General features: G+C 37.9%; 1 protein-coding gene across 1 annotated transcript; it reads right to left on the reverse strand.

Annotated features, from left to right (window-relative positions):
- Positions 1 to 643: 643 nt before the first annotated feature.
- On the reverse strand, positions 644 to 19,450 carry LOC127499522 (dynein heavy chain). The gene is given in 4 exon segments (XM_051869887.1): positions 644 to 1,026; positions 1,062 to 1,931; positions 1,975 to 2,055; positions 19,377 to 19,450. Coding segments are annotated over 4 exon segments (1,179 nt in total). The 3' UTR covers positions 644 to 872.
- Positions 19,451 to 19,745: the final 295 nt, after the last annotated feature.

Raw genomic sequence — 19,745 nt, forward strand, 5'->3', positions numbered from 1 at the left:
ACATATAATATGTGAGTTAGAAGAAAGAAGGAAGGAGAGAGAGGGATAAAAAAGAGAAGAAAGAGGACAGAAAACATCAGCAGATGGGAGTGAAGACTACCTGATTTTTCCCAATCTCCCCTTGGGATCAGATGTCTTTTCCCCCTCCTGGTCCCTCGTCTCCCCGTCTCCTTTTCTCAATCTTCTCATCCTCATGAGTGATTGCTGTATTTCTGATGTGAAGCCACTCACACTACCAAATGAAAGCTGTCCTGTTTTCCTTCCCTTCCTCCTTCCATTTCTCTCTCTACAATGTTTTTTCCCCTTCTTCAAACTGAAATGTCAGCGTCCACCGCATCAGTTGGTCCTCTCTCACTCTCTCTGTTCTGATGTTAATCAAACGCTTGTGACTGCTTCAGTAATAATTGCCTGTAATTGCACAGTGTGTCTAATTCACAGACTGTGAGGTTTCATTTGCATGGTGATTAGTCAGATTTCTGAAAGTAAAAACTTGATTCCTTCTGTCAGCTGATCTTTGTGTGTATAAGAAAGATGAAAATGCGTTTATCTCCTCTACGTGTGATTATGGAAATATGGTCGGATGGCATTTATTTTTCTTCGTAGAAATGTGGACACATTGGCTCTGTTCCAAAACTCTTCTAAGCCAAATTCTAAGGGAGCATCACACGGGTTCTTTACAGAGAAGGTGGGAAAAGTTGAGATAACTGGTCATTTTATAAAATAAAATTGTCAAATTGAGTAATTGTGCATTTTTCTTACTCTGTATTTTTTTTTTTTTCAGTACGACACTATGTAGTGAGTAGACAACACTATGTATGGAGCAGATGACACAATTTATGGAGTAGGTGACACTATGTGTGGAGTAGACGACATTATAGGGAGTAGACGACACTATGTATGGAGTAGGTGGCACTATGTATGGAATAGGCGACACTATGTATGGAGTAGACAACACTATGTAGGGAGTAGGCGACACTATGTAGGGAGTAGGTGACACTATGGATGGAGTAGACAACCCTATGTGGAGTAGATGACACTATGGATGGAGTAGACAACGCTATGTGGAGTAGACAACACTATGTATGGAGTAGACGACCCTATGTATGGAGTAGGCGACACTTTGTATGGCATAGGTGACATTATGTATGGCGTAGGTGACACTATGTATGGAGTACACGACACTATGTAGGGAATATACTACACTATGTATGGAGTAGGTGACACTATGTATGGCGTAGGTGACATTATGTATGGCGTAGGTGACACTATGTATGGAGTAGGAGACACAATGTATGGAGTAGGAGACAGTATGTATGGAGTAGGTGACACTATGTATGGAGTAGGCAACACTATGTATGGAGTACACGACACTATGTAGGGAATATACTACACTATGTATGGAGTAGGTGACACTATGTATGGCGTAGGTGACATTATGTATGGCTTAGGTGACACTATGTATGGAGTAGACAACACTGTGTATGGAGTAGTCGACACTATGGAGTAGACAACACTATGTAAGGAGTAGGCGACACTATGTAGGAAGTAAGCGACACTGTATGGAGTAGGTGACATTATGTATGGAGTAGATGACACTATGTATGGAGTAGACAACACTATGTAGGGAGTAGGCGACACTATGTAGGGAGTAGGCGACACTATGTATGGAGTAGACAACACTATGTAGGGAGTAGGCGACACTATGTAGGGAGTAGGCGACACTATGGATGGAGTAGACAACCCTATGTATGGAGTAGGCGACACTATGTATGGCGTAGGTGACATTATGTATGGCGTAGGTGACACCATGTATGGAGTAGGAGACACAATGTATGGAGTAGGAGACAGTATGTATGGAGTAGGCAACACTATGTATGGAGTACACGACACTATGTAGGGAATACACTACACTATGTATGGAGTAGACGACACTATGTAAGGAGTAGGCGACACTATGTAGGAAGTAAGCGACACTGTATGGAGTAGACGACCCTATGTATGGAATAAGTGACACTATGTATGGCGTAGGTGACACTATGTAGGGTGTAGACAACACTATGTGTGAAGTAGGTGACGCTATGTATGGAGTAGGTGACACTATGTATGGAGTAGACGACACTGCAAATCACAATTTGTTATCTGGGTTTGAAAGTCTTTCTCTTGAATGTGGATACTTTTGTTTGCCTTCTGGATTGGCTGTTAACTTTTTTTTTTCAGTCTGGTTGAGATCTTGGAAAAGAGAGCTGTTAAAAATATGTTTCCATCCATCTTCTGTGGTGGATTTATTTTTCTGCATCCTGCTGTTTCAGGTCGCTCAACTTCCTGCCTTGTTTAGACGACATTTAAGGCTGCTTTCGCTAAGTTAATGTCGCTAAATGTTCCTCAGCATCTAAAATGCTATTTTATCGGCTTGGCATTTGAGTCTTCCTGTTTATATTTTTTCGTCTTTTACCTCAGCTATTATAAACATCTCAGCTCAGTAAACGTCAGTAGTTATGTTGTGCTGTAGACGTCAGTCCCTTTTGTTTATGTGTATGAGAGAAAAAAAATCAATCTCCCCTGACACCATCTCCATCATGTGTAGAAAGCCTCATGCAGAAATTAGTGGTCGTTCTAACTCTCATTAGCGGCAGAATCAAACCTGTGTTGCCTTTAACGAGGCTTTATTTTCTCATTAAAAAAGAGCTGCCTCATATTGAGCAGTATGTTGAGAAACAGTGATGATGGTGGCTCATGGAATCATACTGATGTGGCGTTAAAAGATGTCGTAAGCTTAAATAAAAACAGAGTGTGTACTCAAAAGTACTCAAATATCTCAAATTCACTTTTTAAACTTTCAACTCATTAAAAACTCTTAAATGTTTACAGAGATCTTAAATACCTATTATGCCCCTTTTCAAGGTCTTGATTTTGTTTTCATGCTTGAATGTTCAAAAAACATTTTTTTCCCCATATTTTACGTTTTACTATATATATATATATATATATATATATATATATATATATGTGTATATATATATATGTGTATATATATATGTATATATATAATTATAATGGATTTATAGGATTATATAGGATTTACTTAATTATTGTGATTCTTGACTGAATGCAATAACACTTTTAAAACATGTCAAAAGGCTAACAAATACAATGTATTATTATTAAAACATCATATATTAATATATATTTTTTTAAATATATATATATATATATATATATGTTTAAGTGTTTATTTTGCCCAGCCATAATTAATTTAAGTTAGCACATCAATGTGGTATAAAAAAGCCCAATATTTAATGAATAAATATTAAAGCTTTATTAAAGTTTTATTCCAAAATTGATCTTTATTTTTTTTTGTCTTAAATATTATCCTCTCAACTCATTCATCTTCATTTTTCATATTAAAACTGAAGTGTCTTTTGTAATTAATCATTTCTGCATCAACAAACAAAATTGCAAGAGTAATGATTGTTTTTAAATGGGTTTCTCAAATGCTCCTCCTTTCTGCTGTTGGTTGATCCAGTGATGCTGTTTCAGGCTGATAGAGATGCTCAAACCAACAGAAGCATTCTCATTTGCACTTGTGCTCCTGACTTAGGTCTACTCCTTCATTTCTTTAAATTTGTTACAGAATGTGGTTTAATATTTTGTAAGTTTTGACAGAACGACACTCACAGTTGAGCTATTCTGACATATTCATGCATAAACATACAGACACAACCTCATTCGTAACTGTAACCTTGTTCTCCGGTTAATAAACAAGCTGTTCAGCATGCAGGGAACGGTGAAGTGCATATTTGACTTCTGCATCTCGCTAAAAAGATCATGTATAATGAAAGTGTGCAGTCAGAGAGCAACACAGCTGAGCTTTATCTGAACTGAGGCGTGTGTGTGTGTGCGTGTGTGTGTGTGTGTGTGTGCCATGTTTTAAATCTCACATGGACTTCTTTGTCGTTGTAATTATTGTGAGTGCATATTGATCTTTCGTGTTTTTGCGGTTCATATGAAAAATCTCCTTGAATCATTCAAACATTGAATCTCTCAACAGCAAGTTTATGTATAAATCAAGAGATTGGATTTTAGACCTACATTTTTACCCCTTATTCTCTCACTAGGTGTCTCCATCGGTTACACACTTTCAGACTATCCATCATGCCTCTATCAGAGTGTTCTCATTAAATATCAGACACATGCTTTACGCTTTTGGATACACATGCATCAGAGAAGAGCTGCACATCAAAGACAGAGCTGCAAACCCTACAGCATCTCTGTGCAAGGGCTGCTAATATTTATAGACTCTCACACACACACACACACACACACACACATCTAAGGGCTGCACGTTAAGAATCAGCTTGCTCCTAAATAAAACAAGCTTACTCCTGCCAGCCAACCATAGTACACACACGCATTTTCAATCCTGAAAGCATTCCACACACACACACACACACAATGTACCCGACACTTCTGAATCACGAAACACGTTGTCACCTTGTAGTTTGTACGCCGACTGTGACTCAGTCATCCCAAAATAGCCCAGACTCTACGGATGTTACACCTTCCTCTATTTTTGCCCACAATCCTACTCAGTGAATAACTGTATCATGAAATGTTTTCCTTTATTGAAATAAAAAATAAAAAAATAGCATCCTCAATAATGTTGCAAAACAGCCAACCTATATACAGTACCATTCAAAAGCAAAAGCTTTTTGAACAAAGTCTCTTCTGCTCACCAATGCTGCATTTATTTGATCAAAAATACAGTAAAAACAGTAATATTGTGAAACTTTTAAATAATTGTTTTCTATTGTAATATATTTTAAAATGTAATTTATTCCTGTGATCAAAGCTGAATTTTCAGCATCATTACTCCAGTCTTCAGTGTCACATGATCCTTCAGAAATCATTCTAATATGATGATTTACTGCTCAAACATTTCTTATTATTATCAATGTTGAAAACAGTTGTGCTGTTTCATATTTATGTGGAAACCGTTAGACATTTTTTCAGGATTCTTTGATTAATAGAAAGTTCAAAAGAACAGCATTAATTTCAAACAGACATTTTAACTCTTACATTTTTATCAATTTAATACATCTTTGCTAAATAAAAATATCAATTTCTTTTTAAAAAAAACCTTACTGACCCAAAACTTTAGAACAGTAGTGTACAACACACAAACAGTTTAGAATAAAATATGAAGCAGCTGTTTTCAACATTGATAATATTCAGAAATGTTTCTTGAACAGCAAATCAGCATATTAGAATGATTTCTGAAGGATCATGTGACACTGAAGACTGGAGTAATGATGCTGAAAATTCAGCTTTGCATTTTATATATATATATATATATATATATATATATAGGTTGATGTGTTAGAAGCAGGAAAAATGGGCAAGCGTAAGGATTTGAGTGAGTTTGACAAGGGCCAAATTGTGATGGCTAGACGACTGGGTCAGAACATCTCCAAAACTGCAGCTCTTGTGAGGTGTTCCCGGTCTGCAGTGGTCAGTATCTATCAAAAGTGGTCCAAGGAAGGAACAGCGGTGAACCGGCGACAGGGTCATGGGAGGCTCATTGATGCACGTGGAGAGCGAAGGCTGGCCCGTGTGGTCCGATCCAACAGACGAGCTACTGTAGCTCAAATTGCTCAAGAAGTTAATGCTGGTTCTGATAGAAAGGTGTCAGAATACACAGTGCATCACAGTTTGTTGCGTATGGGGCTGCATAGACACAGACCAGTCAGGGTGCCCATGCTGACCCCTGTCCACTGCCGAAAGTGCCAACAGTGGGCATGTGAGCATCAGAACTGGACCACGGAGCAATGGAAGAAGGTGGCCTGGTCTGATGAATCACAGTTTTCTTTTACATCACGTGGATGGCCAGGTGCGTGTGCATCGCTTACCTGGAGAACACATGGCACCAGGATGCACTATGGGAAGAAGGCAAGCCGACAGAGGCAGTGTGATGCTTTGGGTAATGTTCTGCTGGGAAACCTTGGGTCCTGCCATCCATGTGGATGTTACTTTGATACGTACCACCTACCTAAGCATTGTTGCAGACCATGTACACCCTTTCATGGAAACGGTATTCCCTGGTGGCTGTGGCCTCTTTCAGCAGGATAATGCGCCCTGCCACAAAGCAAAAATGGTTCAGGAATGGTTTGAGGAGCACAACAACAAGTTTTAGGTGTTGACTTGACCTCCAAATTCCCCAAATTTCAATCCAATCGAGCATTTGTGGGATGTGCTGAACAAACAAGTCCGATCCATGGAGGATCCACCTCACAACTTACAGGACTTAAAGGATCTGCTGCTAACATCTTGGTGCCAGATACCACAGCACACCTTCAGGGGTCTAGTGGAGTCCATTTATTTATAAAATTTATATAAATAATAAACATATATAACCATATATATTTTTTAAATTTAGCCACAATAATAATATTAACCACCAGAAAATGTACCTGTTCAAAGCTGCTTTCACATTGGTGTGGACTCAAGTCCATTACAGTTTGTTTTGTTTGTTTGATGTTATGTAAACTTTGCTGAATTTTGCTGATGTGCAGCTGAGTGCCAAAAAGTGTTTCACAAACAAATAGAATGCTTGGAAAAAGTAGTCTTGGGTACAGTCCAATAAAGTTCACAGTTATGAACTGAACTGATATTCATAAATGTACTGACCGAAAGTACAATATAAAAAGAGAAACAGCAGGTGCAGACGGAGAGGGATGGAATTGATCTTGATCCAAGTACAGACGAAGCAGTCGAACCAAGTGTAAAAACAGCCTAAGACGTTTGGCATCTACAGATGCCCCTCAGAGCCATTTATCCATGTTACCAGCATACATTATCATATCATGTTTACAGACACCTCAATAGTGCAGTTATAATGCATTTATTTATGTCTTATTATAGTGTAATAGATGGATGTTTGTCTGCATGATGGATTGAGCTGTCAGAACTATACACTTTACGCACAGACACATAAATCTCTCTCTCTCATATGTACACACAGATATATCTCTGTAGATATCAATCATTGGGGTATATTCAGCACAGGTTTGAAGATTGTCATCTGACAGCAGAATTTACTGGTCTGTCAGACTGGCCATCAATCAAGAAGCTACAGCTGTCAGCATATGCTAATCTTGTTTGCATCTCAGGGACTCTATGTGTGTGTGTGTGTGTGTGTGTGTGTGTGTGTGTGTGTGTGTGTGTGTACAGGTGAAGGCTGGATTTTGATTTTCCTTAAGGTCACACCCTCCCTCCTCTTATCGACATACTGATAAGACAGAAAGCAAGAGCGAAAAGAAAAAAAAGAAAGAAACCATGCTCCGAAACTTTGCTAAAATGCTTCGATTTTGCATTGTGCCCCTATAGCTGTGAATGATGTCAAGCCATTTTCCTTTAAACTCTCCCATTTGTACCATATGCTCATTCTTCTTCCTTTCTGTCTCCTCCTTTTCCCTCTCCTCTTCAAGTATCTCTTTGTCCATCCATCCATCATCAAATGTAAATACACTCACACACTCCAGCACAGCCAATTAAACTGGCTTTGGCTTTGGGCTGAAATGAAGTTTCCTTTCATGATCACAACTGCGCAATCTCTTCCAATTTTCTCTGCTTGACCAAAAGCTCTGTGGTGACTGAAAGAGAGGTAAACAAGCAGACGTATATGCACTTAAGTACTGTAGATGTGAGGTCATAAGTGCACTTGAGCCTTTCTCAGTCAGAATCTGTCAGAAGTTCTGAGAGACCTAATAATGCAGCGAACATTTCGTCCAGTAATTACAGTTTTTTTCAACTGCTTACACACAAAATCCTTACTTGTCACACAATCTCTGAAACCTGACACTAAAACACCAGAACCCCACACCAGATCTGCAAAACCAATTCTCGGCCTTCGACTCAGTTTTCAGTTTCATAAAACACTTTTTGCAAAACACAACACACAATTCTCTATGTAACACACCAAAATCTAACAGGAATCTTGATTTCCTTTTTCAAACACAACCATTGTTTCTGTCCAACTACACATGGTTGATGTATTTCTTTTCTTTTTTACAGTGTAATACTGTATTCACAACCACAAATGCTTACAGTAAAAAATAAATATTCAATTCAATTATTTGTATAGCGCTTTTCACAATACATATCGTTATAAGGCAGCTTCACAGAGAATGCATGTCAACATTATAATTTAGAGTGATCTGTTGACTGTCCAAATTATGTAATTAAAGAAATGTACATATAGCTATAATCACACAGTTAGCTGACAATGTAATAATTTAATTTACATTCACTGTTAGCGAATTAATTTAAGGTAGAAACAATGAGATTGTGGAAGTAAATAGTTTGGTTTCAATCTTGCTTTCGAGTTTACCGTGAATTTTTCAACATCTCTCTGCCAATTGCTTTCAATCTTGTACAGAAATGTACATAGGAGCTCATGAAAGAAGAGCTTTAGGTTCTTAGGTTTGTATTTGATATATCAAAAATTACAATATTACGGCAAAGGTGTTTGCAACGTTAGACAAATGTTTGCTTTTAAGATGTGTTTGTGATATTTTGAATGCAGTGCTTCATTTTGCAAGAGATGTGAGGCATTTTGCATTTTGTGTGTGCAGTTTTTGGATTTGTGTGTAAAGTTTTGAAAAAAGGAGGCAAAGTTTTGAATATGTGTGTAAGCAGTTGAAAAAACTGTATTCGTCTTTAAAACATATCTTGACACTGACACTCAAAAATTGCACCAAAAGCTGCTTTAAAGGACACGGTTCTTCGACTAATTCCTCATCTGTAAATCTATATATCTGTCTAAAAACAGTAGATGATGAAAGGCAGTCTGGCTCAGAAATAATCCCTGATGATTTGTGTGGAAAAATCCCACAGAACACATTAACTAGCTGATGTATTTGAACAAAGTAGATGAGCGAATCTTTAATAACCAGAATAATTCAGCCTATTTAGAACATTTTGTCAGCCAGAATCTTCATAGTCTTCTTTTTTTATTTCTATTTCTAAATACTTTATACAAACTATATGTAAAGTTATTCTAATGTAAATGACGTGTGAATCTTTATGTATGAGCTTAATTGATAATAGAAAAAGAAATATAAAATGTCACCGAATGACCTAAACATACATCATTTAGACATTTCATACATGGTCCAACTCTAAAATAAAATAAAATAAAATAAAATAAAATAATAAAAAATTATTTTGAATTGCAATTTAATCATTTTAATTATATTAATAATTTTTTTGAATGCACAGAAATTAGCAGAATTTATATTTGTCTATAAAACTAGTTTTAGAGATTTATTCAAAGCCAAGAATTTAGTCTATTTACAAAATTTTGTCAGCCAGAATCTTCATAGTCTTCTATTTTGTATTTCTATTTCTAAATACTTTATACAAATACTTTATATATACTTTACATATATAAGTACTTTATATATGTAAATTATATTCTAATGTAAATGATGTGTGAATCTTTAATATGTATGAATTTACTTAATAATAGAAATAGACTTATAAAATGGCACCGATTGACCTAAACAAACATCATTTAGACATTTCATACATGGTCCAACTCTAAAACAAAATAATGAAATAAAATAAAATCATTTTAATCACATTGATTATTTTATTTATATTTAAATGATAATTTATTTATTTTAAATACGCAAAAATGAGCAGAATTTATTTGTCTATAAAACTAGTTTTAGAGTTTTATTCATAAGCCTTATACAAACAAAATTACACACATATAGTCCAAAAGAAAACACAGTCCTCTGTTATGTAATAGTGCAGATATAAATACAAGAAAAGTCTTAGGTGGACTATTTGTGTAACTAAAACCCACCAGCTGAAGCTCCAAAGATGCATTAAAATAATAAGAAACGATTGTTTATTTATACAGTTGTCTGTCTTGTTGTCTCCAGAGCATTGCGTGATATTTCTTGTATTATTTTTGTTTTCTCCAGAGGATTGCACAATATTTGCATGATTCTAATAAACTCAGACCAGGCAATAGTGTCGCTGGCATGATGACTGGCGGTGTGCAATTTGTCAGCCATTAAAATGGCAGGATGTACAGGTGGGATGCACACACTCTGGTTTGTCTCTCGTTTTATGTGTAATAATGTTGACTGCATTTAGATTACTTTGAAAATTCAAAGTGTCTCATATGAAATTACTGATCCAGACACTGGTTCATCTCAGACCTCACTGGTAAACGTTCAGTGTATAGCGAAGAGCTCAACGGATTCACTAACAGTCACTCCTCTCACAGATGTTAGGCTTGGGTGAGTCAGGTCTCCAGGGAGGCTGAAGCTATTTCAGGCAGTGGACTGGAGCTAAACTGCCTGGTGCTTACATGGAAATAGAGCTCACCTGGGTTGTTATTATGTGTGTGTATACGAGTGTGTTAGTGTGAATAGGGAGAATGGACAGTCAGGCGGGTGTTTAGCAGAGTTAAATAGAGCTTTTGATCATCAGCTGTGGCAGAATGAGACCTCTCAGCTTCATTTGCCTTTTCAGTGTTTTCTCAGCCATTAAAAGTGAGTTCTGCTCTGCATTAGCCAGTGGGAGTATCCTCCGGTTTAAACAGCCAACCGGTTGCTGTTCTACAAGAGTTAATGAGAGTCTCCAATTAAGCACATGTTGACATCACATCAAAGAGATGGGCAACCTGATCAGTTAGGCAGCAACTTTTCAGCACTGTCATTTTTCATTATTTTGCAATTACATTTCAGACGTGAAATCCAAATGTGAAGTGAATCTTTTCAAAGTTCACAAAAAAAAAACAAAAAAAAAACATGCGAATTAGGTGCTTTTCTATCAAGTTGTTCGAGTGGATGACAGTGGTATTAGTAACCAAGTAACCAACAGCAAATAAAACACCATCAGCGGAAACAGCCAAGAATGATAACTGTAACAATAACTGTATTTGCGTTCAAACCAACAAACGATACCAGTCTGTTTATTCTAAGCTCACGCACTGCGATTTCAAAGCGTTTACAACATGTTTTTGCTGTTCTTGTTGCATTTACACAGCTTTAACCAGCAGATGTCCTCAGCATGATATGTTTCGAGTGAATAGCTAGTGTAATCGATCTAATCTAACAGTGAATTTAACTGACGTATCAAAATAGTGGAATAAAAACAACACCTAGTCTTTTTCACTGCAACTTCAAGGTTCAAGACAATGTTGTTGAAACTAGTGCTGGATACCTGAGGTAATTTTATGTTACACTGTTTTCTAGCCTGGCATAATGATCGCATTGTTAATACTTCTCACCATTTATTCTGAGGGTATGACTGATTGTTTTCCATATATCCATTTTTTTTTTTTTAAAGTATCCTTGAAAAGGGTGTTTGACTTGTCAAACAGTGGTGGATTTTTCTGGACCTCTGCGATATCTGCGCAGCGTCGTCTGCCATTTTAAATGCGTGAGCCCTTAAATTATAATGGATTCTGTTTGGCTGTCAGTGTTTTATCGTTCAACAGCTGGAAAAATAATTGTTCTGAAAGTGATCCCAACGATATCATTTCTCTATATCATTAAAGCTGTGGTGTGGACAGTGCTATTCTTCATTTAGAACGATTTTTAGAAATCTTTATCGTTATCCTTATAGTTATCGTTCTTGGTGTGAACGGGCCCTTAGGTTTAATTTTCGTTTAATGTTCGTAATGCTTTTCCATCTCCAATTATTCGCATTAATTCTTTTTCACACAAGTCAAAAACCATCTCAAGCGAACGTAAAAACTTTTTTGCAAATTAAGGATTTTTTTTTTTTTTTTTTTTGCCGTTTCCATCACTAATTTCTGATGCGATACTTCAAAATGCACATAAAAACAGGGTGATGGAAACATAGCTACTGTCATTTTTAAGACCGAACCTAAAGATACAAAAAAAAAAAAAACAGCTTTTCTGACACGTTTTGTGATGGAACTTGCAGAACATCCGAAAGATAGTATGATAGTATTTTTACTGAGAATAGTTAGTTGGTGTAGTTTTTACCAGCTCCTATGATGAGAAGAACCAGGTAAGTTTGAGCCTTTTTAGGATCACATCTTGTGACATCACATCCTGTTTTTGGTTTGTTTAGATGTCTTTGGTCCACGTTGCATTCATATTTCAGTCGAACCGCACCAGAGTTCGTTTGGAAGTGGAAACCTAGCTTTACAAGGTTCTTTGTCCACTTGTTTGGTGTGCATCACCTTTCTTAGTGGTGTCATTGAAATATAGTGCTGGCTGTGGAATGGTAAAGTTTTGAAAATATATACACTACCATTCCAGACAGCACCTGTCTTTATATTTGAGTATGATCAAGATATGCTTTCGGTTAGAGCTTGACCGATTTATCAGTCTGCCGATTTTATCAGCTGATATGAGCCTGTCGCAGATTTATCTGCATCGGCATATATGCAGCAGATATTCCACCGATATGAACATTTTTGGCACGCACTTGCACCGCGGTTCATCTCAAATCTGACAACGTATCTATAATATGGTTTGTTGAAAATAGCAACGTTTAAAACAGACAGACAGGGTTCAGCTAATGTATGTTTCAGTCGATGAATATGCATTCTGGCTTCCCAATACGTCATAACAGCGATGATCAAAAAGCGTGGACAAAACAGTCACTCTTTGTAAACTTGGTCCACTGTGAGTGCTGTATGCTCGAATATGAGCAGTCATTTACAACGTCGTCACCCAGGTGTTGATAGCGCACAAGCGCAGGTGAGACATGAACAGCGCGCATTGCTATCTGTGTTTAAACTAAACTCATTTAAGCCTTGTTAATTTAAACATTCATGAGCTAGTCGCGAAAGAGAACTTATTTACTTCATTTTTATTTGACCTAAAACCGTGATAAAGACTGAACCGTGAGTAATTTGAACCGTTGCACCCCTATGATATACACATAAAAATTATCGGCCGTTATATCGATATCAGACTTTTTTTTACTCCCTAATATCGGTATCGGCATTGGCCCCCAAAAACCCATATCGGTCGGGCTCTACTTTCAACTGACTTTAGCCAGCAGAAACATGTAATTACTAATCCATGTCTGACTAAAGTACTATACTTACTACTAAAGTACTATGCTTACTATGTCAGTTTAAGGCAAGGATGGAGAAGTTTCTGGATGTAGCTAGTGCTGTCATGTTAAGCTGGGAGATCTTAAGGTGGTCAAGCTGGTTCAGGATGGTCAAGTGCAATGTACCAGCTGTAAACCATCTAGTATATACCAAACACCACCTTCACGCTGATTTTCCAGCAGAGTTTACTGTGTTTGCAGTCTATAAAAACTACTGATTTCTTATTCTGACAGTGATGGGAAACCAATATAGTGACTGTCATAACATCAACTAAAGGAGGTTATCATAGAGAACTATGGAAATGCATGTCTTAATAAACAATTTACATGTGTGCTCACCAGCACACCCTCACAAGAGCAAGGAGAGTGAGAGGAAGTCAACCCTGTTATGTAAACATGTCATTAGTGTCCTGTGTAGATCGGTCTGCTGGCTGTCAGACTGGACAGAGTAAAGGTGTGTGTTTGTGTGTGTTTGATGCAGCTGGGTTTAATGGAAGCTGACAGATATAGAAAATTGATCTTGATCTGGAGGGAAAGTCTTGACCCACGCAAGCTCCTTGTGAAGTGGACAAGTGACTTACATGTGTGTGTGTGTGTGTGTGTGTGTGTGTGTGTGTGTGTCTGTGTGTGTGTGTGTGTGTGTGTGTGTGTGTGTGTGTGTGTGTGTGTGTGTGTGTTTTTGTGACATATCAGGACACAAATTTGTATAATGACATGGGTATGACATAGGTATTACAAGGAGAGGGTGACTTATGAGGACATTACCCCATGTCCCCATTTTTCAAAAGGCTTATAAATCATACAGAATGAGTTTTTGTGAGAAAGTAAAAATGTGTGACAAAACGTGTGTGTGTGTGTGTGTGTGTGTGTGTGTGTGTGCGCGTGCGTGCGTGTTTGTAGCAGGGTTATTATAGTTAACTAAAACTAAAATTAAGACCTTAAAAAACATTTTTGTTGCTTGAAATAAAAGAAACATTAACTGAAATAAAGTAAAATTTTTAGCTAGTTTCAACATTTTCATTTAGTTTCAGTTGATGTACTAAAATAACTAAAACCAAAGCTGAAATAAAAATAATAAAAAAAACTATATAGACAAATTTTAATAAAATTACTAAAACTTTAACTAAAATTATACAGAGATATATTATAAAAATAAAAACTCAAAATAAAAACTTATTCAAAATTCTAAATATTAATTTATACTGTAATAGTATACTAAAATAAGACTGGTTTGCATAACATTTACAGAAGCCAGGCAGTGTGATAGTGGCATGTTGGCTGTGTCATAAAAGAGAATGATCTTAAAAACACTTAGTAAACATTAATCAATGCCTGGATATTTTCCTGTTTTCTGTTTAATTCTGAGCTTCTGTACTTTCAAACACACACTCACACACTTCTGGCTCTAACATCACTGGCTTCTCTGTCAGTTTTCAACTTGAAGATATTCCTGTATAGTTCAAAGATGATTCTGAGTATGAAGAGAATAGGAGGAGATAAAAGCAGTGTATAAAGATTAGCTTAAAATAGAATACAGGATTTGGTGTGTCTTTTCTCTTTAAAAGAGGGCCCTTGTCTTCTTTTAGATGGATACGGTAAGCACACCGCTGCCCACTGTGGACTGGCACTGCGGTGGAGCAATTAAGAGCACTCTAATGACTGTTAAGAAGTCTAACGAGGCTTAACGAAGGCCAGGGTTTGGGCCCCTGCTGCAGAGCTTGTTAAAACAGGCCTGTGTGGGCAGTCAAGCAGTCAGCAAATGAGCAAACACGATAATCAGTTAATCAATTCAACAAAAACTACACTATACACACGGAAGAGACAGTAGAGAACAAAACAAGAAGCAGAAACTGCCTGAAAGTGTGCGAGAACACTTCCAAGATGGCGGACGAGAGAAATGTATATTTTACTTTTTTATTGTACTAAGATTTCTTAAATTCTGGAAAATATTGATAAAACATAATAAAGTCTATTTGAAATGAATGAAATATTTACTCAGTATTTGTGTAGGCTGTGTTTTTATGGTTATTAGAATATTATGTGTTAAGGTGTATTCATGCCATGCTGGAATTGCTATATTTATGCGATACTGACTGTTCTTGTTCTTGTAGAACTCATAATTACAACTTGAATTTTCTGACAGCTACGATTTGCACCACCTGATCACTGAAACGTCATGTGGAAACTTTCAAAATAGAATGTAGTTAAATAGTCATATTTCTGTTTTATAATTTCTATAATTAACTGTTAATGTCTTAAAGGGGTGGTTGATTATGATTTCACTTTTTTAACTTTAGTTTGTGTGTAATGTTGATGTTTGAGCATAAACAACATCTGCAAAGTTACGACACTCAAAGTTCAATGCAAAGGGAGATATTTTCTTTTACAGAAATTGCTTTTTAAGGACTACAACAAACAGCTGGTAGGGACTACAATGAGCTTCTTCCCAGTTTTGTGACATCACTAACCCTAAAATTTACATAAACCCCGCCCCCGAGAACACGCAACAAAGGGGGCGAGGCCATGTTGGGCTGCTTTAGAGAAGAGGAAGAGTTGTTGTAATAGACTGTTGTTGCCATGACAAAAAATGCGTGTTTTTGCTCACACCCAAATAGGGGCAAATTTGACAAGCTATAATAAATGATCTGTGGGGTACAGTGCTTCCCACAGGTTTGAAATATACTTGCAGTGGTAGCCGGGTGAAAAATCCTTCTATACCCACAGCACAAAAATGGTCTACTACATGTGACAAACAACAAATAATGTGTGATTTTTAACAGTATTTTTATTTATTGAAATTAATTTTAATTACATAGCATACTATTACATTTAATTACGTACTAATATTATGCATTATTATGCATTGTAAATTATGCAAAATTACAGCATTTAAATGGTTATCCTTATCCTATGTTCTCCTTGCTATGTCATATAGTGTCTCTCTCAGTAAATGGGACATAGATTTTACAAGTAAATTTTATATAATGAATAATATACGGGTCAAATAATGTTCTTAGTCTTTTCTTCCTGTGGTGGAGACTACAATAATTTACTATGAATTAAATGGAAATCAAATTAAATACAATTTATTGTGTAACCAAAATACCAATAATGCCCAGAAGAAGAAAAAAAAAAAAAAAACTTAGCGTGTGACTTTTAATTATAAACAAGCCCGAAATACACCAGGACTCTTATTTTGAAATGTCTACACAATTGCGGGCTGATCCTTCAGATTCTTACAACCGTCTAAAACATATTATATAAAGGCCATAAAGTAGACCTTGTCATAATTCATCAACTTGAGTTCATTAGCAATCGTTTGGCATACATCTGCGCTTTTCATTGATTGAGAATCACTTTGAAGCAGTCTGAAACGTTGTTGCGCGAGCCTGTAGAAGTGTAGAACGCGCAACAGCGCGCCTTGTGACTTGCAGCGCTCATGCAGCGCTCTTTGTGAAATATCCACCGTGTCTCTGCAGCACACGTGGCAATTAGCGGGAGTAAACAGTTCTCGCGCACAGAACGAGCAGGTATGAAAAGGGCCAGGGGAGATTTTCCACTAGTTAATCGATCGCGGATGGTTTCATTATCTTGGGCGGATACAAAAGTATAAGAGGATAAAAATAATAAAAGCATAAATGTGTCTCCAAATATACTTGGGCGGCCGTTAATATACCTTGCCTTGCAAAAAATGGTTCTTCAAAGCCAAAAGTGCCATGGATATATATAAATCAAGAAAAGCTGTATAATATGAAAGGGAAGCAGAATTTAGTTGGCTTAATTTATAACCAATTTTTAAAAAAAAAAAGAAAAAAAAAAGAAAAATGAGCAGATTTTGTTTTTCTTCAGAAGCTTCAGAAGACGAAATGTAGTACACAAGTTGTACTGACCGCTTTTTATGTACCCACATTTAAACCTGTGATTGTTGTAGTGTTTGTATTCTTGTTTAGCTGTTCAAAAGGTCATGGGTTTTTCAAATACTGTGTATGTCTCGAGCTAAGAAAGGTCATGCTATAGTAGCCTAAGACACACACACATGTACACATACACTGACACATGATTATTATAATACAGGAGAAGGCCTCCTTTGCAAAATGTAATGTTTTTTTTTTATTATTTTATTCTGTGTTTTTTTATCATCACAAACTGAATAAGTACACCATTCCTCTATCATAACACAAGCTATCTATCATAACATCTCACCCAATAACTGTCTGCTGCTCTTGTGACCAAACACCTTCACCACAGTGCAAATGCTTGAGATTGGAGCAGAGTATGATGGAACATGTGTGTAACACACACACACACGTGCATGTTGCTTCCGCTGACAGAATACACCTGCTGTTTGCCCTGTGAGTCACACAGGAACAAGAAATTATGGAACAGGTCTCCCCTGTCCCATCTGCCTCTCTGGAGGACTGCTGTGTGGATCAAAATTGCATTAACACCTCTACTTACTGTCCCTCTCCCTCCTCCTGTGTTCAGAATAGCTTGTGACCATACTTCTTGTACCATGTCATGCTAATTATATTGTAGCTACACTTACTGGGGTTAGTTTTGCAGTACTGTAAGCACACTGACATTTTTATGATACCAGCAGTTGATATACATTTTTATATTAAGCAGTATATTAAGCAACATCAGCAGATTTTAATTTTTTTTAGATAATAATTGGACACCACTTGCTGAATTCAACATGTATCATGTTGAGCTCACAATGAGGTAACATACAACTGTTTGACATGTTAATTAATGTGTTTGGTCACATGCTATAAAAAAAATATACATTATAGTTTACAATATACTAATGGCAAAAAGCCAAGTGAGGCGGTGCCAAAAAGGAATTTTAACCTTGGTAAGAGGTGTTTATAGAAACACAGCTTCCCATAATGTAGTAAAATGACTGTAACACAAACACATCAAAATATTATCACAACATATAAATAATTCCCACCTAAGGCATATGCAAATAAAGGGGCGGGGCCTGGATGAATTAGTAAGTAGTGTGTTGAAAGTAGTGGTTGTGGTAAGGGGCGTGACATTTCCCAAACACACTCGAAGCGGTTGACCAGTCACAACGCACTGATCCAGCCGACCAATCGGAGCACATTGCACTTTTTGAGGGAGGGGCTTCATAGAGACAGGAACTAAACTGAGCGTTACTGACAGACTGGGAAGAGAGGTGCTGCAACAATGTAAAATATGTGAAAAATAATGTGTTTTTTGAACATTCAAGCATGAAAACCAATTCTAGTAGTGTCACAGTTCTGGACTTCTGTTTTGTCATTCTGTTCTGTTAGTTCCTGTTTTGCCTACTCCATTTAGTTCCAGTTTCTAATTATCTCCTTGTTTGTTTTTATAGTTACATATAATCATCACCTGTCAGTTTTTATGTTCGTCTTGTATTTATGCTCCCCGTTTTGTTCAGTCTCTTGTCAGTTCTTGTTTCAGTTTATTTAGTTTGCATTTTCCTTCGTCCTCTATGATATCTCCTGAGTATTTGTTATTTTGAATAAAGACTTTGTTTATGAACTCCATTGTCATGTATGCTGCAGACCACTGATAGAGAAGAACCAACCAAAAAAGTTTTTTTTCATGGACTTACCAGTTTTGTGGAGGCTCATCACCTGCGAGAACAGGGCGCTGGTGGAATACTGGTGGTGAAGGATACAGCAGGGTGACTCTCCGGGTAACATCAGTGAGGCAGAGAAGGAGCCCGTGCCGGAACCAGCTGCCAGGGTCTTCCCCGAGCCGAAGCAATTTCAGAGCCAGGAGCGGAACACTGCCAAATAGATATGTGGTCTGCGGGTCCAGTTGCCTCCCGAGTCTCTACCCTCGAGTCTTTGCCTTCCACCCTGGTTCTGTCTGGAAATCTTCCTCCTCCAATATCCCCGCCTCACTTCCTGGTCCCACCTGCTCCGCTGGTTTTGTCCAATTCCCTGGATCCATCAGAGCCACTGGTGTAGTCCTGCTCTTCGGCTCTGGCCCTGCCGCTTGCTTCATGCGGCTCTTCAGTTCCGCCTCAGGCCTCCTGTCCACCAGCTCGACTTGAGGTTGAGCCCCTGGTTTCACTCCAGGCCCTTGTCTCCACCTCGACTCTTCAGCCCTTCGGCTCCACCCCGGCTCTGCGCTCCCTCGACTCCACCGTGGTCCTCCAGCCCTGGGACTCTGGCTGTGCCTCGACCCTCCACCCCTTTGGCTCCTCCGGGCCTCTCCTTCCCTCTGGCTTCCCCGTTGTCCTCACTCCTTCTTCGTCGGTCTACCGAGCCCCCGTCTCCGCCTTGGTCCCGCATACCAGCAGCTTCACCTTGGGCTTCCAGGCCGGAGATGTCGCCATGGTCCGTCGGCCTCTCTCCACCACCGGATACCACATGCACCCTGGTTCTGCCCCCGTCGACCCGTCCCCATGTTCCGTCTAGCCCTTCAGTCTAGTCCTCCTCCATCCATCAGCTCCACCATGGTATTTGTGTCCTCCGACTCCTCCTGGTCCATGTCTGTCATCTGCTACACACCCACCTCCAAAGCCTCCTCCCTCCTCTGTTGGACACTGCACAGTGTGAGGATACGCCTTTTCAAGGGGGGGTGTACTGTCACGGTTGTGGACTTCTGTTTTGTTATTCTGTTCTTTTAGT

This window comes from Ctenopharyngodon idella, chromosome 18 (genome assembly GCF_019924925.1).
Source record: "Ctenopharyngodon idella isolate HZGC_01 chromosome 18, HZGC01, whole genome shotgun sequence".
Classification (NCBI taxonomy): Eukaryota; Metazoa; Chordata; class Actinopteri; order Cypriniformes; family Xenocyprididae; genus Ctenopharyngodon; species Ctenopharyngodon idella.